At 31.7% G+C, this 26577-nt stretch overlaps 2 protein-coding genes across 3 annotated transcripts in view; one reads left to right on the top strand and one right to left on the bottom strand.

The window, feature by feature from the left end:
• Positions 1 to 4270, bottom strand: part of LOC124370703 (condensin-2 complex subunit G2-like) — a 29909-nt gene extending 25639 nt beyond the window's left edge. The window contains exons 1-2 of the mRNA XM_046829023.1: positions 4118 to 4270; positions 1311 to 1492 (exon numbers count right to left, since the gene is read on the bottom strand). Coding sequence (XP_046684979.1) covers positions 1311 to 1484 — 174 coding nt within the window. The 5' untranslated portion in view covers positions 1485 to 1492; positions 4118 to 4270. The remainder of the gene's footprint in view (positions 1 to 1310; positions 1493 to 4117) is intronic.
• A 6046-nt stretch (positions 4271 to 10316) lies between these two features.
• LOC124366780 (U1 small nuclear ribonucleoprotein A) lies at positions 10317 to 24873 on the top strand. Of its 2 annotated transcripts, none has more exons than XM_046823383.1 (6): positions 10317 to 10462; positions 13865 to 13962; positions 17440 to 17612; positions 22239 to 22449; positions 23703 to 23808; positions 24616 to 24873. In XM_046823383.1, exons 2-6 carry the CDS (start codon positions 13899 to 13901, stop codon positions 24773 to 24775), a joined length of 714 nt encoding a protein of 237 aa, XP_046679339.1. In that variant the 5' UTR covers positions 10317 to 10462; positions 13865 to 13898; the 3' UTR covers positions 24776 to 24873. The 2 variants fall into 2 exon arrangements, with proteins under 2 accessions (XP_046679339.1, XP_046679344.1); XM_046823388.1 differs by having other exon boundaries at positions 10321 to 10458.
• Positions 24874 to 26577: the final 1704 nt, after the last annotated feature.

Genomic DNA, 26577 nt, shown 5'->3' with positions numbered 1-26577 from the left:
GCGGACATTAGGATTTTTTTACTTGTAATTTACTGGCTGTTAATTGTAACATAACCTTCAAAATTCATTGTATTGAATTTAAGAGGTTTGCTGAATCAAAATAAGTACTCTTTTGATTTTTGTTTCCATTCACTGTTGAGCTGTGTTTAAATTGTATTATTACAAGTTTTATTTATTCCTTTTAATGAATGGTTTAGTTTTAAATTTAGAATTCTTAATAAGTATCCTGTTAAGTTTTAAAATACCTTACTAAAAATATCTATAATAGTACACTTCTCAATATTTGACTGAGTGATAATATCCTGTCAAGATGACTAGTACTTAACACATTATAGGCTATATGTTTCCTACAACTTGAACTTATTACAAGTAACAAAAGTGGACATTTTTACAGGTGCATTACACCTGGTATTTGACAATGTTTTGAAAGATACAACTACTCTATCTTACGTAATAAACAAGGTAGACTTATACTATCTGGTCTCATATAGATGACAAATAAGAGTAGAATATAATAGGCAACTTGGCCATTTTACTAAATAATGCTTTTTCATAGATTTCAGTATAGTGTATTGAATTTTAAAAAGATTTAATTTTTTTTATATTGCCAAAAATTTTAATACTATAATTTTGTAATTTAATATATAATTTATATATGTAAAGACTATTTACTTTCAAATAAATTAAAAAATATACACCCAAAATTGTATAAGGTGAGAATTAAGGAAGTCTTAAAACATAAGCTTATGTTTTTAGTACCTTAGCAGTTTTTGCATAACAGTACAGTAAAATATGGCTGGCTATAAAAAGTTTAATATTAACTACAACTACTACATTAAATTATCAGTTTTTAATAGTACCTCCAGCATACCCTAGGGATAACACAGTGGTTCACATATGGCCAGAGATTAGTGTTTTTCCACTTACAAAGGAAAATAAAAAATTACTAGCAAGTTTGAACCATTTTCCTTTAAAATGTTAGATGTACTCAATTAAATAAACCATTACTGTACTGTCAGAAATCCTGACTTCCTATAAAGAAAAATTAACACAACCTCTTCAATTCTTAATTTTGGACTCGCATGTAGTTCCTAACACATAAGTTCCTAATAGTAAAATACCAAAATAGTGTTAACATTTCAGTACAAGTACTCAATAGTAATCACTAATAGCAAATATTATTACTATTATTAAGGTAACCATTACTAACATTAGATAACTCATAAATATCTTGTAAAAGGTATGTGATAAAAATTAAATTAATGAAGATTAAGATAAAAACAATTATAAAAACAAAAATTCATACACACCTCTTCTTTGAGAATATTCACAACACATTGTGGTAAAGAGTTAGACTTCAATAAGATTTCAAGACATTTTTGTCTTTTTTCATTTTCTGCTATCAAAGATTTCTTCGTTGATTTGCTCCTTTTCTTCTTTAATTGAACTTCAGTCTTGTGGTTGGCTACATCGCTATCTGCCATTTTTGAACCTGTAATTTTGATCAATCATTATATTTTTCTTCATAAATGTAAATAATCCCACAATCTTATCAGTACTTTATTATCTGGAGACCACTATTTTCTGAAGAATTTTTGGGTAGGGTACGATAAGCAGACCTGGTCTTTTATGTATCACAATTGGCAAACGATATTACTTAATCATAACCATCGATATAACCAATTGATGCTGATTAATTATTTTAAACAATTAACTTCATCTACATCAACAGCAGTAAACACTTTCAAATAATACACGTTTACAATCATATTATTATTATTATTATATATACGATTACGTGTATAAAACAATTATTATTATTATTCATACACGTAATAATGTATAATTACGTGTGTATAATTATAAACAATTCAATAACTATGACATAAACTATATGAATTTTGGCTCATAATTATTTATAAATTGTCATGTTTGATCGTTCTGGTTCTGGTTCATTCATTATTTATGTCATTTCTTAATTATTTATGAGTTTTCCTATATATTCATATTTTAATTTAAGAGATATGATTGTTATTTAGGACTTAGATACTTCTATATCAATTGATAATCTAGGATTCGAGATGTGAATATTAGGTATTGATGATTATATTCTTCAATATAAAAAACCGGATCCGCTTATCATACCCTACCTGAATTTTTAATGGGTACGGTCCAATAAGCGGACCCGGTTTTTTATATCGAAATTGGCAAACGATATTACTTAATCATAACCATCGATATAATCAATCGATACTGATGAATTATTTTTAACAACTTAAATAATCTATATGAACAGCTGTAAACACTTTCAAATAATACAAGGTAATATTTTAAATTTCACGTAACATTGTGTATTAAAATGGCCGTCAATCTTAGGAAGCTTCACGAAATTGCTTTCAAAGACGATAAAATATGTTTTTTATGGCTTCAGGATGTTGGGTTAGTACCTAAGAATCCATTATGTGATATTTGTGGAAAGGTAACAAATGTAACTGTCAGAGGAGCTAACATGGTCGTCTTCAGATGCAAAAAAAGAAGGTAATGGTGGACACAACTTTAGTAAAAACGTTTTCGTTCTGTTTCATTTAGTTAAAGTTATGAGTTTCCCTGATTTTGGTTATGTTCATTTATTATTTGTTATCATTAAATTCACATTTTAATTTAAACATATGATTGTTATTACTTTTATATCGATTGATAGTCTATGATTCGATATGCGAATATTAGGTATCGATGATTATATTCTTTGATATAAAAAACCGGGTCCGCTTATTGGACCGTACCCTTTTTAATATATCAGGATCTAAAAAAAATACATTATTAGAAAGAACAGACTTACTTATATTTAACTGAGAAAATTACATGTCATTATGACGATCGGTTTTTGTTCTCTGCTTCCCAAAAGTAAGCGATATTGGAAAGATGAAGGCTACTCTGTCCCTATCTACTATCTATTACTAGTCTACATAAATAGGTAAACATTATAGGTACATATTATAAATAAAAAAGTTAACAATAGCTCACATGATCTGAGCTTGAATTTAGGTACTATGTCAAGGATTGTTTTTCTTTTTCCACAAGAGCTGTGCGAGGTTAAGTCCACACTGATGGCTAGGGGCATTTCCAATTGGTGTTGGACTATCCCAATATCAGATCATGTCCCAGTTTGTCCGATTTTTCCAAGTCAGATAACGCACTTCTGGTGAAAAAAGGAAAACCTGCCATAAAACTACATGAGGTTTAACATTGTTCTCATGGGAACTAGCTCAAGGTCATTTTACTACAACCAGCTCCATTACTACTGTACTGTACTGTACTACAATAAATGACTATCAATATTACAACACTTTTATTGCGGCTCTATACTGCATGATCTTGACTAGCCTATACCTACAGTGGCAAGATACACTAATATGTCCACCACAGTCAACATGTAAAATTACAAAACAACAGATTTCAAGCTACATTATAGTGCACACACACTAGTGCATCTATCACAATTAACATGTTAAACTTGGATACATTGTACTCAGTGTATTTACATTTAAGTTATTTCAGTTTTAAAAATCGTAGAATTGTTTGCTTTCATTACATTAACACTTCTTGTGAGATAAAATATGTTTTTCCTCATAAAATATATATTTTGTCCAATAGGCTACATTTTAAATACATTGGCTAAGTTACAGCTAAATACAACTAGGATATACTGTAAATAACACTTAACCAGTAATTGGGCCAAGTATGAAAATATTGGGGAGTTATGGCAACAATTGTATTAAATTGTGTTGTATTTATGTATATTACCCTATATTTATTGCTAATGTGAATTGTTATATATTTTGTACATAGACTACTACATCACAGCCTACATTATAACCTAAATCATTGAGTCCATTCATACATTTAGCTTTATAATGGAAAAAATGAGGATGAATAAATTTAAAGATTCACTATACATGCTTAAACAATTACAAATTAAGGAATAGGGATATAAACAACTAGGATCCATATCTATATTCTATAAAGAACTAACAATAGCCTACAGCCTACCATAGATTTTCAGAACCTTCTAAAAGGTTTTCGTTAAATTCAAAATTGATAAAGGTCTATTACTTACAGATATAAATTAATCCTTAAAAAGAGCACAGGTGTATACTAATTTTAAATCTCTTATCACTATTACAACAAAATACATCCACAACAAACATAACACTTAACCTCCACTCAGTCTAACCAAAGCTCAGAAGCCACTCTTAAAATGACAGTTATGTCGTTTTAGGCGGAATAAAATGTTTGAAAATAATGTCTACAATCAGAAACCCAGCATCAAGTTTTTTTCAATAAAAGGAATACATGTTAAGTTATTTTGAATACATTAATTTTTCAAAGAAACTACTTCTTTCGTTTAGTAAAGTCATACTATTGTAAATCCATTTAATAAGAAGTAACTCCCAAGATGAAAATTAATTATTTTATTTTAGCAATAACTGGGATATACTGCTATCGTGTATGTTTTGATGTACCTTTATTTTCTTTGATTTTTATTTCCAATATGTACAGCAATGCCAATTAATATATGATAGCATAAAGATATGGTACAGTAAATATATAAGACATGTGGAATTACATATAAGTAACAGATCATAAACTATTATAACAGTGTCCAAGCAGATTTGCAATTGATAGATCTCATACCTAACTCTAATAAAAAAGAGTTAGTAGAGCAAACAAACTATAAAGTAGAAAAGGCCTATAACACGAGTAAACTATGAAAAAATATGACAATAAATGAACAATAACAATAAGAACATATTAAAGAAAAAGCAACTATAACTAATGACTAAGCCCAACAACTTGCTCGCTCCTCTGCAGATGGCCTCAATGTGATGATCAGATATGCGTGTACGGTTTAGAAGAACGTCAAGAGCCTTCACTATCTCGCAGCACTGTAAGACTGTGTCTTGAATGGTATAATTATTCTGGAGGAGTGATTCGCTACCGAAATCACCAAAGGTTTTAACACTTTAAGTTGCATTATGTTATTAGTGCACCAGTTGCCGATGTTATCCAGAGAGCGTAGGAGGGCATAGTTCTCATCGTTTGTACCCAACTTATCGAACAGCGTAATGTCGTCGGCGAAAAGCAAGAAGTTACTTTTAATAGCCTCATTAACATCGTTCATTAAAAAAAGTTCAACAAAATTGTCCTAGGATGAAGTCTTGCGGAATCCCTGACACGTCTTCAAATGGATCAGAGCAGTTGTTGGTGAATCTAACTGAGGACAGCCTTACATAGAGATAACTTTTCATCCAAGGCAACAAAGTATCCTTCATTCCATATGATTTTAGCTTATAAATAAGAATAAGATCGTTATTTTTGTCAAAGGCTTTGCCACAGTCATGATACATGACATCCATCTGAAGGCTATTACAAAGAGCAGGCACTATAAACACTTGGAATAAGACTAGATTGGATGTGATAGATTGCATAGTTCTAAAGCCACGTTGCACGGGAATGAGAATCGATTTAATGAATGGCTTCAATCTGTCAAAAATTATCGATTCAAAGATGTTTACATCTGGGGACTGGATTGTGATTGGGCGATAATTGCCTGCAATACCATCTTTGAAAATTGGCACGACATAGCTGTATTTTAATATTGATGGAAAAATTCCTTCCTGCAAGCTTTTATTAAAGAGACGTGCTAATGTCCCTCTAATCAGGTCGCTACAGTGCCGCAAAACAACGTGAGGAATACCATCAGGACCACAACCTTTGTGAATGTCTAAAGCATCTATCTTACGTTTTACCTCCTCCGAATTGCGTTGTGTAAGTGATAATAAAATAATGGTGTCTTTAAATGGAATGTTTGGCTCAGAGTACAAACCGGCTAACAAGATACAGATCTCGTGTGAGATAGAGGCTTCAACGTCTCCAAGTACCAACCTTGATGTGGTGACATCGGTTCTTCTCCGGTTGTTAGCAAGGCTCCGGAAGATATTAAGGTTAGTGGAAATAGTCTGGTCAGCATGAGAGATGTAAGAGTTGCAACATCCTGTGGCAAGAGTCTTGCAAACGGCTATAGCTCTAGCAAACGCTGTGTAGTCACTGTCGAATCCAGTTCTCTTGTAAGTCTTGTGCAATATTAATTTATCAATAATTATTGCTTTCAAATTACTGGTGAACTAGCGAGGGAAAGTAGAGATTCCAAATTTTTTAGAGGGTTGCTGTTCATCACAAGGTTTCCAAGCCATAGATGTATTGATTGAAGGCTCAGGTAAATGATTGCTGGGCTATGTCCAAGTTGTGAGAAGGCAGCTCCGATCTTAATTTTATAATGTTGCACTTGGAATAGTTTGGGACGAACCTAAGCTAAAATGTCGAATTCTGTGCAGGAAGAATTAGGTCAACCTCCAAAGCGGGGTTGTGTGTATACTCACATACTAGAGGGTCGAGTGACAGATCAGTGAAAACCAGGTCCAGTTGAGAGCCATACACATTAGAGACATTACTCCACTGTTGCATATCTAGAGTGGTTGACATATCTTATCATCATCTAAGGATAAAATTGATTGAGGACACGTTTTTTTTTATTTGTTGGTATCATTACACCACCTCCGCTTTTCTTAACAGTAGTCTTATAGGATCTGTCATAATGCCAGATTCTGTACTAATGAAAACTCAACTCGGCATCAGTAATATCCAGAATTAATTTTGTTCCAATGAACATAATTATGTCAATGCCACTAATATATGAATTAGGAATAAGTTCGGTAATCTTAGACCTAATCCCATTAACATTCTGGTAACAAACCTTAAACATGGATAACTGTTTGACGTAACTACAGTAGTTTTGAGGCCTTATCAGTTTTAACAATATTTTGGACACCACTGTTGTACTTAATGGTAATTTTTTTCTCCTGCAGCTAGGCATGAATATAGTTTATGACAAAGTATGTTCAGAAATTCAATTTTTCTTAGAATTTTGAAAAGGTATTTGTATGTGATAGAATACTTACATACTTGCGTTATTAAGTGTAAAATTCAGCTTAAAAGTACGTACGCTCCGTTTAAAAATTCACGCGAAAACATTGTGTTTTTTACAACACATTACAAGTAAATAATAAATCATATTAGAGTAAATTATATAACAAACATAGTTTTTTACAATATTCTGTAACAATGATGCCATTCTAGTTCTTGCTGTCACTTTTGGAACAAAAGATGGAAGATAGTTAAGCTTGCACTTTTTACGTTTATTACTCTTCTCAGTAAACATTTATTAAAATCATAAAAATTACTCTTTGCTTTTTTATTTGGACTTTATAATATGAGGAGTAATGAATGTCTTTGTTTCTACAAGCGAAGTTTTACACTTTTTTAAAGCTCTGTACACGGTACTTGATTTTCCACAAGCATCCACCACTTTGCATCTGAGCTGCTTTCCTGACATTTTGGAATACTGCATCGCCGAATAATTATAGACGTAGTATATTGCTTCACGTGTTTGACTGTGAATAACAGGATTTTTACAGTTTTTGAAAACAAAGAAATTGCGGTGTCCATTGTAACGACTAAGATTTATGTTTTCTAGTCACGCTAACATGCATTTCTCCTGAGGAACAGACATATCTGACTAACTGCGCTGATCGGATGAGTGGGCCGGACCGCTCATATGCACAGCAACAATTGTCGTCTGTGCAACCTAGGCCCATTTCACTTCGAAATAATCTGTATGTAACATACAACTATGTGAATGGTATCAAACTACCAATAATACTAAAATTACAAACGTATTATTGGTCTTTGGTGGTATCTACTTAATTTGATGGTTTTTGCTATGAAACTACAGTTAGTTCTGGTATTTTAAAGTATTTGCTAAGAGCCTTTGACTTATTTTTTACTCATACTGTTAAACACAAATGCTGTTAAAAAAGTTGATTTACGACGGCTGGACCCCATTTTCAAAACCTACACTCTTGGTAAACTCTGGAAAAATACAATATATTCCTTTCCCATCTGGTATTTGAGATAAAACTGCATCAAGCTCTTCGAAAAAAATAGTTCCTCAGCTTTTGTTTTGTTTTTTTTATTACAGGATTTTACAAGCTCTGTTGACAGATATCTACTCGTATTATCAAAAATTTCTCTAGGACACACTTCAAACACACGTTCATTACTGAAGGTTACACAAGTAATGTGAGTGTAATCTATCATTAACCACTACGGTGGTGTGTAGTCAAAGTGTTAATGATCTATGGAACAAGTAGTGGCTGTGGTCCAATCTTATGTTACTTGGTCTGTGGCATAAACATTATTTGAACAGGTGGGATCCTCTAAAACACCAATATTTTCTGCAAACAGATGACAACACTGGTGCCTGCCTGATACTAAGACTAAAGTATAACCACGGTATCATTTACCAAGAATAGAGATAATAAACCTATTATAGCATGGCCAAATTTTTATTATTAACAACTCAATAGAGATGTTTCAAACATACCATGGGTAATACGTTTTGCCAATTTACAAATTCAAACAGGATAACATCTGGGACTATAAAATTTCAAATTTGTTTGGTATATCTTATCTCGTATGACGATTCTTCAAAGGATTCACACACAGGATTCTTTGAAATCGCCAAATACAATGTAGGTTTTTGAATGAGATCACCGCCTGTCACTTTATATAAAATCAGAAGTTCTTTCACATATCTTACATGAGATAGTCGCTGAGTCAGATAAGTTAAAAGGAGTCGCTATCGAGTGTTGCAACTCTCTTCCTAATATTAGTTTATATTACCAGTAACATGGAAAAGGCAAAAATAGTTCAGAATATTGTTGTAGCAATTGATTGATTAACCTAAAACAATCATGTACACTAAAATCAACTAAGTATATTATATAGTGAGTGGTGACTGCTAACACGGCATGGTCGAAAGGTTATAAGAACGTAAGCTAAAACATATGTTTTACGTCGTTCAACAATGAAATAATATTTTTTATCAACATTTTATTGATTTATAATCTGTTCAGATAGAAAAGAACAATAAGTAAATATTATACAAAGAAACAAAATTTAAATTGAGTTAGATGTTTACCATTGTTAACACTAACATAATTAATTCAAGAACCTAAACGGTAGATCCAGGATAGCAGTTCGTGAAGTCTGTATACATTTTTAGAATTATCAAGTAGATTTGCCGCAAGGTGGTTTGGATGATCTTCTAATCTTGAAAGATTAATGTGACCGAATTTGGTAATTTCTTCTTTGACTGTTGGGATGTTTAAATCCCATGGCGCTTTTACAATTTTCTCAACAATTTTTATTGATACCGTTGAAGTATCTGAGTTGCTTGCTATGCCCCATAACTGCACACCATATGTCCATACAGGTTTTAGGATAGTTTTATATAATAGTATCTTGTTCTTCAAACTGAGTTTTAATTTAGATCCGAGTAGCCAATTCATTTTATTTGTTTTGAAATTTAGCTATTGTCTCTTTGTTCAAATGTGGGATTTCCGTGTAAGTCTTCTGTATAAGCGCATGCCCAGATAATTTACCTCAGTTACTTGGGGTAAATGAACGTCATTCAATGTAATTGGAGGACAAGAATTTTGATTTAATGTAAACTGATTTATTTTCGTTAATTTTGATTCTCCCTGTCTTTAACCAATTAGTAATTGCATCTAAGCACTGTTGTGAGTAATGAGATTGCAGGATCATCTGCGAAAGTTGCAATGTGAGTATGTTCATTTTCTGTGAGGTCAGCGGTATATAATAAGTATAAAATGGACCAAGTACACTTCGTGAATCAAGTATTATTTAAATGTTTAATTATTAACATAAAACTTTCATAGCGTTATACAATATATAGCCCGACGTCTTTTTCATCTCACTTTTAGATAATTTAAAGTAGACATATTGTCAAACAAACAAAAAGGAAAATTGAAAACCAATTCAATTCCAAGTGACAATTGTTTTTAAACCTTGAATTTTAACGAGTGAGAGAAATTAGTGACTGTACACTGTCAATAAAAAATATTTTGCATACGGTATTTAAATTAATTTTGAAGTTACTGCATTATAAGATAGTATATATGACACGGATACACGTAATCCTAATTCTTGTTTCCCCCCAAATTCATTGGTTTTACTTGAACAGTCATAATTTTTATCTAAGACCTTTGATGTCAAAGCTTAATCTTTGAGTTAGGTTTAATATTTCTTCCTCTTTGTTTCTCGTCTACATCCATTTGCCGGTATGCCTGCCATAGCCCCCGCTTATTTCTGTAATCTGTGGACTGTGGCAGTGGGTTACTTCTCTTTTAAGTTGCTCAATCCTCGGTTGTTTGTGTTTGTCTGCTTTATGTTCATTGTGTACTGTGTAGTGAGGTGTTACGATATTTAGGTATAGGGTTAGTTTGGTTATAACGAACGAGAAAATTGTGAAGAGGTGTACGTAAGTTTAATTTGGTACATTATGAGATTTAAACTTTTCTCAATTAACTTCAAATAATTAAATATTATAGTAAATACAATTTTCTTGGAGGTATGAATGCTTCACAAAAGTTTTTAAGTTCTTTCAAGCCGAGAGAATTTAAATATCTACCGGCATCTAAATTATAGAGGTTATTGTGTGTTTTGATTGGTATAAAGTAAACTGAAAAACAACAAATATTGCAAGTGGCTACATTTACAATTCTGATGATATTATATTTGGTTTAGTGTAATACTAGTGTAACACACCGCCTAACCATTTTCATGTATTTAAGCCTAAGGTTTATTATTGTTGATAGTGAACGAGAATTAAAATATAAACGTAAATGTTTAAAATTTTATAGATCTAGCATAGTTTAAGCCTACAAATTTCAATTCTTATTATTTATTGATGATGAAAATAACCTTAACATGAATTAAATGCTACAGTAATGGGGTCAAAATTAAAGTGGTTAAAGCCTTAAAAATATAGAAATAACTGAGGGTTAAGTTGCCTAGCTTAGGTAATGGGTAGGCCTACAGGTAGATTAGGTTTAGGTATGGCTAGGTAGGTTCAGGCGTAGGAACTTGATCCGTGGTATATATATATAATAATTATTATCATTATATATATATATATATATATATATATATATATATATATATTATTTGTATGAATAGACCTAGGTTGAAATTCTTTTTCAAAAATTATTAAAATTTAACCCTTTTAACCCCGGCCATTAAATCAAGTGATGTGCCAGAAATCCCAAGCCATTTTCAGACAAAATGTAAGGGTTTTGTAAAAAATTCATAACTCAGTAATTTTTTAAGATATTTAGGTAATTCTTTTTTTGTTTTACTTCTTTATACATGTAGCGTACAGAAATATACAAATAAAATTATTATTTTTAAAGTAATTTTTTTTACATACATTATACATACATAACAAATAAATAAAAAAGAAAAAATTTCAAGTTTGATCATGGAAACCATATAGATAAAAAAATATTTGATACAAAAATACCCATTTACTTTATGATATATTTAATCCTTAATAAAAGGAAACAAAAATTATAGGCCTACCTTATTTACAAGTGGAGTAACATCAATTTTTGTAAAGTCGTGTACATTTTTCTTTTTGCCATTTCTGGGCAAGGCAATGTAACAAGACCTTTGAAATTCACAGTACTTAAAATAAACATAAAACCAAAGTTATTTCTGACAAAATAACTAAAACTGTTCATAATCTAAATTTAAAAAAAGTTTTAAAACAATATTTACATCACTGCAAAATGTTTTAGCACTTGTTGTCACCAAAACAATTGGGGTGAATTCCTTTCTGGCAACTAGGTTACTAATTAGTGTATTTTCACTTACGGGAGACTTTGAACGATGTCTTTTACTCATTTTGAAATCAAACAAATAATAAACTAAACTTTAACTGCCGTACTTTACACTGCTTTAACCTAAAACTGTGAAGAAAACGGAATATTCACAACCACGTGATATACAGCTGTCTGCAACAAGCGTGAGCAGTCAGTCGAGACGAACTACAATTGCTCAGTCACAGACTGACAAAATACGAAGTCAAACCATTACAAACTAATATATTTCGATGCAAAATATCTTTGTGTACAAGTCTGTGAAATTTCAAAGCATTTGGTGAAATAGGTGGCCAGTAAAGTAATAAAAAGTGCACGTCCGCACTATACGGACGTCGGGAGTTGACGCCATTTTTACGACGTCTGTATAGTACGGACGTCGGGGTTAAAAGGATTAAATGTACGTTTCACCTGTGCATATCTAAGGCTACCAAAACTTTACGAACCTTTCACTGAATTAGGTGTAGGGTAATGTGACTTAGCCATGTTTTTAAAAATATCAAAAAGTACACTTTAAATACTATTAGCCTTACAACTAAATGAGTATTTTGAGTGTAATTTTATTCTAAATTATCAAATAATGAATTAAGTTGTTAATGCACTATTTTTTATTCACAAAATGTTTGCATATGTCGTTCGTTCTCACATACAAACTAATAACAAAATTGTGTTTGAAAAAATGTATGTTTTAATTCGTGAACAATAAATGTTGGTACTTTTGGTATTATCCAGAGGTTCTATTATTGTCAGATTTTTTCTTCTGGTATCTAAAAAAAAACAAAAAATATTAGTTAGGCCTATCTAAAATTATTAGAAAGAACAGACTTTATTTGACTTACTGTGAACATTACATCTCATTATGAAGATCGGTTTTAGTTTTCTGTCTCTCAAAATGAGTGCATGTTTTATAATTAGTGAAGTTTACACACAACATGGTGGTTGTAATTCCTGACGTATGTGTTTCACAATACTGGTATGATTTGTTGTATCACTGAACGATGGCAAATGTCGGGAATAATCCTGTTTCCTTCACAATCCTCAAAAACAAATTACAAACAAAAAAAATTGAAAACTTAAGTACAGTACGAGTTAAATTGTATTTCAGGTTCTGCGATTGGACTACGAGTATACTTGTATTTCAGAGCGAATGGGTTAACTAAAGTTAAAAAATTCTACACATAATGTGAAACTAGACATTTTTAGGACGTTTTTTGGGAGATTTTATTATTTAGCTTACATTTGTTACTTGATTGTTATTATCAAACGATTTGATATATTTTTCAACTTCAATATTATATAATAATATATGTTAAGTAATACAAAAAAATCTTCTAATTCTGAGATAAAAATAATAATAAATTTATATAAAACAGCTGAATGACGAATGTAGGCCACTTATTGAAGTTTATCCTTTTATTTCCTTCAGAAGGAAATATTTGTAAACATTAAATTATGTCATCAACACTTATACTTTATAGTCTAAATTTTGTACAGGAAAAGTTAAACTTTAGACAATCATACTTTCTATTCTATAAAACACTAAAAATTGAAATGTAAAAAAAGTGAGTTTAGAGATTAATAACTCTGATGTGGGATAAAAAGAAATCTGTGAGTTTCTGTCCATGAAATCCTCTAATCCTCTATCAAATAATACTGGTTTTGAGTTTTAGACTTCTATAGTCAGTCAATTCGAATTTTTTATCACGAAAAGCAGTAAAATCCAATTTTAACACAAACAACAAAACTACTACATTCTTATACACAGTAGAACAATTCAAGGGATTGTAAGTAACATTAAATATCTTACCCTGAGTTTGTTTAGCAGTTGTAAGAGACATCATGTTAGGCTAGGTTTGTGAAAAGACTAGCTGACAAATAGTTTGAAAGTTATTTTTAAGCTAGTCTACATTGTGTACAAATCAGCAGTTTGCACTTCTAGTCGTTATAATTTATTAGAAGTAATTTATTAAGTTATTGAGTTAATATTTTATTGTATTTTACAGGTGTGTATATTAATTAGACTACTGCAGAATTAACATGGATATTAGGCCGAGTCACACAATATATATAAACAATCTGAATGAGAAGATCAAGAAAGAAGGTAAAAATAGTTTGTAGATATTAAGCTGGTACAATTAGTTTTCAGTTGAGGTAATTTTTAAAAATATTAAATTGATGATTGGTCTTCAGCCTTTTAACCCTGGAAGCGTCTTATCAGAAATTCTAAAGTTTTTTGTTGATTTTTGTATATTTTACAGGACCTCTTTTAAAATTTAATAAAATCTTTATTTAGTATTTATATAAAGTGTTATATATAATTTTTCTTGTTAAGAATTAGAGAATAAAGCTAAATAATTTTAAAGTAAAAACAAATATAGGATATATATATATATTTTTTACAGCTTATTATATATGTATACAGGGGTGCTGAAAAGTCCCGGGACGGTCTAATAACTTTTGAACTAATTACAATATAAGAACCAAAATTTACATCAAGCTTTTGCTCATATAAAACTATTATTTTATGTATTTCACCATGATATCCTGCTTATGGGGGACGTCCCGCTAGGGGTTGATGAAAACTCTTAAATAGAAGCATAGGTCGAGTCGTACATCAAATTAAAGCTCTTTTTAATTGAAACATTTTGGCGAAAATCTGATGTAAAACAGTTGACGCATTATAAAATGGCGGACACTCAAAGATTATAAAATACAGAATTTTATAAAATGTTTCAATTAAAAAGAGCTTTAATTTGATGTACGACTCGACCTATGCTTCTATTTAAGAATTTTTACCAACCCCTAGCGGGACGTCCCCCATAAGCAGGATATCATGGTGAAATACATAAAATAATAGTTTTATACGAGCAAAAGCTTGATGTAAATTTTGGTTCTTATATTGTAATTAGTTCAAAAGTTATTCGACCGTCCCGGGACTTTTCAGCACCCCTGTATATATATAATTGGACATGAAAAATAATATATTTTCTATATAAAAATTAATCACTAAAAGTGTTGCTAAGCACTAATCTCGGGAACTCCTGAACCAATACGGCTAATTCTTTTTTTTATGTTCGTTGAAGTCTGAAGAAGGTTTATAAGGAGAGAAAAGTTAAAAAAGTTTTCAAAATATTTAAAAATTCAGAAAAATAATTTAAATATTTACAACACGTAATTCAAAGTGAACGAACACTTAACAGGTGTTGACACTTTGAACTGAAGTTCATCAAAGCGGCAGAAAATTTGTTCAAATCTAAATTTTAGAAAATATTATAAATACAGTGCTTAATCAGTAGTGTAATTCACATTGCAAAGACGGAGGTAACATTATTCAGGTTTTTTTACACCTGAGAGATTTTAAAACTCGAAAGTGTTATACTTTTTTGTGACATATAACGATGGCAAATTTCTGTAACTCTACTATCCTTTCAAATCATTCATCATCAATAACTAACTATGAAACCATTCCTAATATTCCTAATGGTTTAACTTTTAGATTTGAACCAATTGATGAGCTTAAATTGGAAAAAATTGTAATGGCCATTGAAAACAAGTCATCTGCAGGAATTGACGAGGTCCCAATAACAATAATAAAAAAGGCCTTTTATTTAATCTCAAAACCACTCACTCACCTTATTAACTCCTCATTGATTTCTGGTATATTTCCTCAAAAGCTAAAAATCGCTAAGGTAATTCCAATTTTTAAAAAAGGAAATCTATGTGATCCTGCATCATATAGGCCGGTATCATTGCTCCCTGTATTTTCAAAAATTTACGAAAAAGTAGTTTTTATTCAGCTGTTAAATTATTTAGAAAGGAATCAATTATTGGATGAACAACAATATGGTTTTAGGGTTGGTAGATCAACAATAACAGCAAGTATAAATTTTATTGAAAATATAATTGAGTCAGTGGATAAGCATGATAAAGTAATTGGCATATTTTTAGATCTAACAAGAGCTTTCAATAGCGTTTCACATGACACACTATTAAAATGTCTTAGCAAATAAAAAATAAAGAATTTAATTGGTTTGATTCGTATCTTAAAAACAGGCAACAATGTGTTGAAATACAACATGTAGCTGATGATCCTTTATGCAAATACAAATATATTAAAACATATCGCTCAAAATTGCAAACAATGCAATATGGAGTACCCCAGGGATCGATTCTGGGTCCTCTCCTCTTTCTTTGTTACGTCAGGGGGTTGCCTGGATTGGTGCCTGGGGGTGGCTCTGTCTGTATGTATGCTGACGACGTCAGCATCACTGTCTCAGGCAAATTAAAAGAAAGTATTGAAATATCCTCATTCGTTGGTCTTTCAAGGATACAACAATTTTTAGCAAGAAAAAATTTACTTTTAAATTCAGGAAAGTCTAATTTTATTTCGTTTTCCACAAAACAGGCGAGATCAAAGTTAAACCCTCATATCACTGTTTATAATGAAGAACTGCTTCAAGTGAATAGCACAAATTTTCTTGGATTACTAATAGATAATAATCTTAGTTGGGACCAACATATTGATAAGATACTTAAAAAAATGTCATCTGGACTTTACGCATTGCGTCAAATGGCTAAGGTTTGTAGCATTGACTTTCTAAAAATGATCTATTTTTCATTAATACATTCACATTTGGCTTATGGATTAAATATTTATGGAGCAACGACAAAAAAAAATTTAGACAGAATTTTAGTTCAACAAAAAAAGGCACTTAGAATTATATTACATTTGAAAAATACAGAAACAGTTAAAAAATACTTTGAAGAGCTTGGAATTCTGACAGTTTATAGCTTATATATTTTCCAAACCGTTCTTTATGTTAGACAATACGACAAACGCGTGCGTGTGCGTGTGCGTGTATGTATGTTTATATATATATATATGTTTGGATAAATAAACTTTATTGGTAAAATAGTAGTAGTCTATAATACTTTGAACAATTAATTGTAAACTGTTAATTACTAAGCATAAATTATGTTAAACTAATTAATGTTATTTTGACCCTATTCAATGTACAGTGTGCATTTTTACTTGAATAAAGTATTTATTGATTGATTGAACAAAAAATATAATTTAAGTTTATAATACACATGTGAAAATTCTTTGTACTATTTAAATTAATCAAAATATTACTTCGTCCTTAGAGGTATTATAATCCTACTGTTAACCAAATTGATTTACCTTTTTGTACAGTAGGCCTACATTGATAATAATTTTGGTTAATCCAATAAATTAGTAATCTAACAGAGTTTGATTTAATATTAGTAAGACTACTGCAGTAAATTATTATGTATTAGTTTTTGTATGTTTTGAGTATTTTTACAGCTAGATTAAAAAAGTAAAAAAAAAATTCGGATTCTTATAACCATTAATAAAAATAATAATTTCCTCTTAAGAGGACATTAAATAGTTCAAGCTTGCTGATGTAAACTTCTTTGTTTAAACTATCTAACTTTCTTGAAATTAATATTTTCAGTGGTTTTTAACCTATCAAAAATATTCATAACTACATAACTGTGGATATTACAAAATGTGTGTATGGTCCTATGTATTTTAATCGTTTTTCTTTCATTTCAGAACTTAAGAAATCACTGTATGCAATATTTTCTCAATTTGGTCAAATACTTGACATCATCGCTTTGAAAACAATGAAGATGAGAGGTCAGGCATTTGTTATATTCAAAGAAATTGCGAGTTCTACAAATGCATTGAGGTCTATGCAAGGATTCCCCTTTTATGATAAACCAATGGTAAGTTGAGTGTTTTCTTAGTCCTTTAAGAAGCTATAGTTTACTGAAAGGTAAAAATCAATGAAAGATGAAGACTAAACTAATAACTAGTGGTTTTATAAAAATATTTATTGATTAGTTTTGTTAGTAGTTATTTTGTGTTAGAACGTTCAGCAATGTTAGAATAATGCAACTCATAGGTGAACCTGTATACCCCTCACTAGTCAAAGTCTAGTAACAAGTTTTTGACGGCGTGGACCTAGGCCCGGGTTAACACCATTTTGCACTGTAGGCCACACTTTTTAAATAACGTCCCCTTTAAGCCAACTTCTACCGCACCTCTCCCCATCACTCAGACCCACACTAAAAATAAAACCTTATCTTCTCCTTTGATCTTCAAAACGCACAATGTTGATGATTTTTTTGCATTTAGAGAAACAAATAATTAGTAAGTCATCTTAGATATTAGTTTATAAATCTTACAGTACCAAAATTCAGTCTTGAGACAGCCCAGGGAGTGTTACAATAGTACACTACTACCGGCACTGAAATTGTAAAAAAGTACGCGAATAACTAAGGTTATAGTAACAATAACAAATTAATCACAGTACATAATACGTTAGGTAGTAATTCACTTTAATAATAAAAAACTAGTACAAACTCAACCACTTTCACATCTTTTTCTTCCATGCTTTGGCCCATGCAAATAAGTTAATAATTTGGTTCAAGTCAACATTTTTGTTTTACATCGGCTTCAATACACAAGAGTGCAAAAGAATTAGGTCTCGCCTGTGGTATCGTTGACCTGTGATAACTTTTTACCCTCTTCAAACAGGAAAATGACCTTAAAGGAAAAAAAGTTTATTAAAAATGATTGAAAACCGATTTTTTTGAAGAAACAAAATCAACATAATTAATTGTTATTATTGTAAGCAGAGGTAGTTAATAAAAATAAAGTTCAAAAATATCTTTAAGATAAGACTAGTAATAGAAAACATAATGTCAGCTTGTAAGTAACGACACAACCCAAACTGGTTAAGTTAATTTAGGATACCATTGATTATTACACTGCATTAGGTTCAATGGACAATAAAGTCGTTACCATCATGATTTTATGTGAACTAAACTTAATTTAAATATTAAATTGTTTCATACCTCTCAGCTGATGCGTCCGTCACTGGGTAGAGAGTAACATCCTCAGCAAGATTTCTATCCTTTTTCCTCATTAGGATAAATTTCTTGTTGGCCACTTTCATTAAGCCGTTTGCAGAGAGACAGTGGATTTTCATTTTCTTTGAAATGCGATTTCAGATGAAAAAGATTTTTCTTAAACAAAGTCTCAATCATTATGAAAAACATCAAGTATTTTATTTCAATCTCTAGTTGTGTCATTAAAGCCCACAATTTTATAATTGCTCCAAACTTGTCTGTAAACTTCTCGTAGATAATCGTCTGCATTTTAATATCTTCAGTTAAGTTATAAAAAAAAAAAAAAGTAAAGAATGTCTTATTTTACCAGGCGAAGCCACATAGTTATCAATTATGTGTAAAAATATATTCACTCTAAAGTTGTCACGTCCTGAAATGCAAACTTCACTGGCTTGGGACTCGTCAGCTTGAAGTTTCCTGGTTGTTTTGCACTTCATACGTTTTGGTTTTGTAAACTTCTAGTGCTTTTCTTTCATACATAACAAATTGCTCTCTGAGTTCTCCAAAGAAATGTATAAGTGACTTGAAAACTTCTACGACTGCTACATCAACATCTTCATTTTGAACATATTTAGTTAACTGTATGAAGCCTAAGAAAAATAGTTCCCCATAACTGTGCTATTACAGCTGTTTCTAACCTCATCAATCAGACCTCTTGTTTCCGCTTGGGTACGGTTTTTTTGATCTGAGTCGCTCTCTAATTCTTCAAGAGCTCTGATGACCGCAGACTATTCTTCTTGTAAAGCTCTCACAGCGTCATACGTAGCAGATAGTGTCTTTGTACTTATCTAATACTGTCCATCTATGTTGAGCTACAGAAAAATTATACAACTCTTGAAGGAGATCAAAGAACTGTACCGCGTCAAGGTAGGATTAATTTGTGTATTAATTAACTTATTAATAATAAATAATTAAACTGTGTCATTCTACTCTGCTATTGCCTAGGTTGGCCTAGATAATCCGGGCCTGCGTGGACCGGGTAACAGGCTTTCATTTACAGATGCAGTGACCTACCACACAACAATTGTTTTTTAATACTCTCTGAATTTTATCTTGTTGTATTTTAGACATTGAAAATATGTTCATGGACATTATTCACTTCAATGCAGAACATGTTTATTTTTTATGTACAAGCATTTTTAATTTTATGTCAAAATTCCTTTGTCATTTTAAAAAGTACAGGGTTTGTCCGAAAAGTAATAGGACTGATTTTCTTTCGCCGCGATTGTACTTCAGAGCGTGCGCACATCGACTGGATTCGGTAAAGGGCGTTCCTAGCTAACGAATAAGCAGCTGGTCAGTTGTCTCCGAGCACCTGGAGAGTCAGGGTAGGCATTTTCACATGACGTGTTACTGTAAGTGGTGCGAGCAGTTCGTTAGAGCAGAGGTACGCGATTAAACTCAGTGTGAAACTCTGTGACAGACATTTGATATGATTAAGCAGGCTTACCCAGATGTTGCTTTAGCAAGAAGTGGTGTGTTTCGGTGGCACCAGGCCTTTTTGGAGGGCCGGGAAGAGGTCGCTGATAAAGACCGTGCTGGAAGACCTTCGACTTCGACGAACACCGACAATGTGACTCGTGTGCGCAAAGTTTTGAACTCAAACCGTCGACTAAGTATTCGTTTACTTGCCCAGATGTTAAATTGACCGAAATCTGTGGTTCATGACATTGTGACTCAAATGAAGCGTCAATCGGGTCCAACAAGACATCGCAGCCAACTGGAAGTTGCACCACGACAACGTCCCGGCTCACATCGCCTTTCTTGTGAACAGCTACCTGACCAAGGCCGGCATCCTAACGCTTCAGCAGCCGCCCTACAGCTCAGATGTGGCCCCCCGGACTTTTTTTTGTTTCCTCACCTGAAAAGGCCGATGAAAGGCAAGCATTTTGAGACAACAGAGAGGATCCAAGCACCGCAGCTCTCAAGGCTATTCCGGAGAATGCCTTCTGTGATGCCTTCAATGCTTGGAAATCACGCTGGCAGCGCTGCATCGACGCAGAAGGAGCCTATTTTGAAAATTTTTAAGGAATTGTAACGATGTAAAGATTGGCTCAATACATTTGTTTAAATCGACTCAGTCCTATTACTTTCCGGACAAACCCTGTATGATAATTTCAGCTGTCGTGAATGTGTTAATACTATACAAAACTTCTATTATATGTACCATTTTGTTCTTTTTCTGTTCTGTAGTTTTATGTTATGTTGCAAGTTTAACACTTTGTACCCTGGGCCCTTAATAAATGTTTCAGCGTGGCTCCCTGGGGGTTTTATGATGCTTTTAAAAATTCTGTGTTATTACAGTAATTATGTTATGAACTCATACTATATATCTTTTTAAAGATAGAGATACATACTTTTTTTAAATGTATACAAATATAAGGTTTATTTTCAAAATAAAATTATTACATACTATTGAATGTTATGTAAAAAATACAAAAAAAGTTTTTGCTACATAACTTGTTAGTTCAGGTAGTTCGCCTAAGTGTGGTAATTTTTAAAGCACGATGGTCTGAATCAAATACAGGATCTCGCAAATTTTCGTTTAGATCGTTCATAAAATCAATATTTGGCCCCAGGTGTGTATCAAAATCATCGTCACTTTCCGACTCGGAGTCAAACAAAAGATCGCGAATTGCATCACTTTTGATTTCATCACCCATATTCTTTAAACTCGAAAATAATAAGTAAAGAATATAAAAGAAAATCAACGGAAAGTCGAGAAGAAAGAACAAAGCGAGTGTAAATACAAAACAAAACACACGGATAACCTCACATTGCCTTTACTTCATTCAGTAAGAAACTAAAGTTCTGATTATCTACAAACAGTGAAATTCACATTTATAATACATTATAATAACATTTGCTTCAGTATTTGTCGGCAAGATTTGTAGAAAACTTAGTAAGACATCACTAAGACTCACAACGTAAAACACTAAAAAGCAAACTGACAGTACCGACGATCAGCCGCGGCGCCTACGATCAGCTGTCTAGACTGGCTTGTAGTACGACGATAAATATACGTATTTCATTACTAAAACGTGACCCAGGGATCTCAGAACCAACAAATACGAACTTAGACAACCAATGAACATAATCAAAATGTTTGAATCAAAAAATAAGTTGACTGAGCTAAATAATGCAATTAAATAACACGACCCGAGCTATACTCGGGCGCCGGTAGCGGGGGCTGCCGACGCGGCCCGACCTATACTCGGGCTCAGAGTACAAATTGTTAAATTGTTGATTGATGAAAACATGATGGTAAATTTTTTTCCTTTCTTTTTTTACTATGCAATTTTTTCCAAATGTTCATTAAAGATTGCTCATTATATTTCACTCATTTTTTTATTAATGTTTCCAAAGTTTTTATATTTAACAAATTAATTGGACAATTATGTACAATGAATTCAAACACACCAAATCGGGTTTTTACAGAGAATACAGTATGCTAAAACAGATTCAGACATAATAGCGAAGATGAAGGGAACTTATGCAGAACGACCCAAGAAACCCAAGAAGACAGTGCCTCATGATGATCCTGCCGAGGCTAAGAAAGTTAAAAGGAAGGCAGCTAAAGAGCAAGCTCGGGTGTACCAGCAACAGTCAGCTCCCACACCCGTGCAACAGCCCCCGCCCCTGCAAACTGGTGAGTATGATATGTTTGTTTCTCTTTAAAAATATGATTGCAATTATGCAATGTTTCGATATTAACTTCTTTAGCAAAGTTCTTATAACAATTCATAGATGATTTTTATTTTGGAAGAAGGTTAAGTTCAGTATCAGCAAGTGCTTGATATATTCAATCCAAAAACTGATATTATTAACCCTTTGGAGCTCATTTCCAACAATCATATGCATAAAGTGCTCTATTTAGCAAATTTGCAAGTATTGTGGGAAAAAAGCTATTGTATGATTATCCAATAGATTTTCATAATATTTCTTTGTTTTCAGGCATAAAGTGAAGAATAGTATATATATATGTATATGTATATTCTAATATTTTTGGAAGCATTAAAAACCTCATGATATTATTTTTCACAGTCCTTTGTTATATTTAAAAAAATAAAAATTAAGTTGGAACCAATTTTTGGCATATCTTTTTTTAAATTTTGGGATTATGTCATGAAAGGCGAAATAGTTCTGTGAAAGAGAATGAACACGGTTGCAGCCAAATTTGTGCCTTTTGTTTTAATTGGCAAATTTAGTTGAAACATTTTGTATTTTGAAAGAACAGCTTGAAATTGATTCAGATTTTCTCTTGAAGATCATACATAACCAATCAATATTAGCCTCACACACTTTACTCATCTGATCAAGCTACATGTTATTTTTTCCTTATTTTCACTTATAGAAAAAAGTATTTATTTGACAACATTGATGATGTTAAAAAATTAGGGATGAATTGTTGGCCACTCATAACTGAAGATGAATATAACAATTTTAGAACAATGGAATCACTGATTGAACAAAATTGTCGAGACTAATGGAGATTCTTGATGAAAATGAGGTTGTTTTCTAAAATAATAAATGTGCTTTTAAAAATAATTCCGGTGTTTTGGGTTGTCTCTAAATTAATACGTACATGTTTAATAATGTGATCCATTCTCTATGTAAATCATGTCATTGTTAATAAATAGATCATTGATCTACTAGAAATAATAACTAGCTGTTGATAGAACAATATATTAATAAGCTGTATAAACAATTTAAATAAAAACAAAAGGATTTTAAAATTTATATGTAGACTTAGATAACACTATGATTTAAAAACTCCTCTAGTACCTCAGAAATAGCAGGTTACAATATTGGACTGCTTCAATTTAATTAAAATCTTTACTTTGAAAGAAGTATATCTCTGAGCTATAATAAATTATGTAAGACTTCTACTCATTTTTACAGGGGTAGCAGCCGCTTCAGTGCCTGAACAACCTCCAAACCAAATTCTCTTCCTCACAAATCTACCAGATGAAACTAGTGAAATGATGCTGTCCATGCTGTTTAATCAGTAAGTTATACATGTATCAGTATGCTTATGCTATGTATAGCACAAAAATGTTTAGTTCATCAAGTACATTTTAAGATGGTTTTGAGTGATGGGAAAGATATTAGCCTTTAATTTGTAAATTTACCAGCCCCAGCCATCAACCTTGTCCTGCTGACGTAGAATCCATCATAATGCACAGTTATAATCATAATCCACATCATAACATCATAATCCACATCATAACATCATAATCCACTGTATAATGCACAGTTAAGTGTGCCTGTCCTGAGTTGTTTGACAAAGTGAGTAACAGTTGTTATCACAGTGGGGCATCATCAGATGCTGAACTAGGTTATTCAGTTTTTATAAAATTGTCAAGTTATTAAAAAACACTAAAGATTATTAACAAACAACAGCGAAGACATGAACCTTACAGTTGATCTTTTTAACCGATCAAAAGTGTTTTGGTGAGTGTGTTGACCGTATGTGTACTGGCTTTTCAAATCCTTATGGTTGTTGCACTGTCTTCAAATTAATGAAAGTGTTGAAAATGCTGTGAGAACTAAACCTTCATTTAACCCACATATGTCGACATCCTTTCCTTGTGCCATAAAAGTAAATTTATGTATTCACCCAAGAAATATTTTATCTTCAAATTTCAAAAATCCAATAATGGATTTATAACAATCTCCATAAATACTGATGTAAACAAGTCGCTGTATTTTAATTAACAACAAATATATTATTAATGTAAAAAGTTATTGGTTTCATTTTTGATTGTTATAAATATGTTTCATGTATGAATACTCATTTCTGGAATTATTTCAGATTTCCTGGCTTCAAGGAAGTTAGGCTGGTACCTAACAGACATGACATCGCGTTTGTTGAGTTTGAGAATGAACTCCAGTCAGGAGCAGCTAAAGTTGCACTCAATGGTTTCAAGATTACACCAACTCATGCCATGAAGATATCATTTGCTAAAAAGTAGTGTGTTCATATTGAAAACAGACTTCAAAAGTGTTGTATGAATGTGGACTATTCATTTCTTACTGTATTTGTAAAATAATAATATAATAGTAAAAATTTCCTTTCTGTTATTTTATTACATTAAAAATAAGCTAAGTAAATAAGTTATTTTCATCTTAATGCAGGATTTGTTTTCCATGTCACCATAGTAACCATTTTAAGTTTGAAATACGAAGACTGTGATTTTGGAGCACTTGACTTCTTGGCGAGTATGGCAATTACAAAATTTTATACTTCTTATTAATAAACACAAAATTTGGTACGATGAAAATCTTCCCTTTGTAATAGGGTATTAGACAGAAAAAATTATAATATGTTAAGTGTAATGAGTATGGTTACAGAGGTATATAGGTCATGTTAAAATGAGGCACCCGTTGCATAATGTTTAGGGGCTGTGAGTTTTCCTTGTATATAGTTGTAGCAGAATCTTATAGGAAGTACTGATCATTACCTACTTTTGGACAGGCATTAGTTTTATCAGTTTTCTTATTCTAGCCATAGTCTTTATATGCAAGTGTTTCAAAACTCCCAGGTCATTTACAATAATTTTTTATTCCAACATCTCCAATCTTTATTTTGGCCTATAGAACCAAAACTGCTTGAGATTAAGCCAAAGTTTAACCCTTTGAGTGCCGCGGCGTTTTGCTATATGGTATGCATGAAATGCCGAGCCAAAATGCCTGATTTTGCAAGGGTCTGGTTAAAAATTCATAAAAAAATTGTTTATTAGTATAATGTCCTGGGTTATTGTTTGTTTTGTAGATAAATATATTTTCTTTATAAATATAATACATTTGATAATAATTTAACGTTTTTATACCAATAAAAAAAACGTTATCAAAAGCTTTATGAGCAAAAAATGTTGTTTTTTATTTTGACACAATGTAGTGTTATTGAAATATTTTATTTTTTTCACTTTTAGTTATTGTATCTTATACTCCATTTAATTCTTTACAAAAAGACATATAATCATTTTTTTATACTTATAAATAAAGTTTGGAAAATAAATATGAAAATTTATTTCATACAAAACTAGAAAGTTTCTAACCCTAACACTCTGTGTATTGTCTACACTGATAATGCTTAAATCTAATGCCTCCAATACTAGGTCTTCATTGTCAGCAATGTTTTTACGACTCATTGTTTATAAATATCACTGAACAAACATAAAAACTGTACAAACGTATTTAGTAAAGTATTAGATGCTTACGATCGCCATAACTCGCGGCCGTCATTGTTCTACTTACACACAGACTAGAACAACATACCAAAACGAAATAATTTGAAGATACTAACACTACAAACCCATTTACACTTAAAAACTTTCAATATCATTTGTGAAATAAACAGCAGCGCAAACACAATCAAAACACGTGACGGCTCGTCCGCGTAGCGGCCGATTCTAAACGCGACTGACGCGCTCACTTTACAACCGCCGTTAAAATCAGAATCTAACCAAAATGCAACAAAACCTACATTAAAAGTTACGTTGAAGCCTTTGGAATGCGTATGTATAGTAATTGTGCCAATTTAGATAAATACTATATAAAATTAATATAAGCGTTACTGCAGAAGTCGCTAACAGCGATTCTGGCATTTCTTGCATATAATGCGGGATCGCTGACAGCGATGCTCCGGCACTCAAAGGGTTAAATACAAAAAAAAACCTGTTAAAGCTGTTTTTTAGATTTTTTAACAGCATGTACATTTACAGCAAGATAAATTGAAAACTTTTTTCATGATCTGTGTTAAGAGACCTTTAAA

The sequence above is a fragment of the Homalodisca vitripennis genome, chromosome 1 (genome assembly GCF_021130785.1).
Source record: "Homalodisca vitripennis isolate AUS2020 chromosome 1, UT_GWSS_2.1, whole genome shotgun sequence".
Classification (NCBI taxonomy): Eukaryota; Metazoa; Arthropoda; class Insecta; order Hemiptera; family Cicadellidae; genus Homalodisca; species Homalodisca vitripennis.
This window is presented reverse-complemented; position numbering and strand designations above follow the sequence as displayed.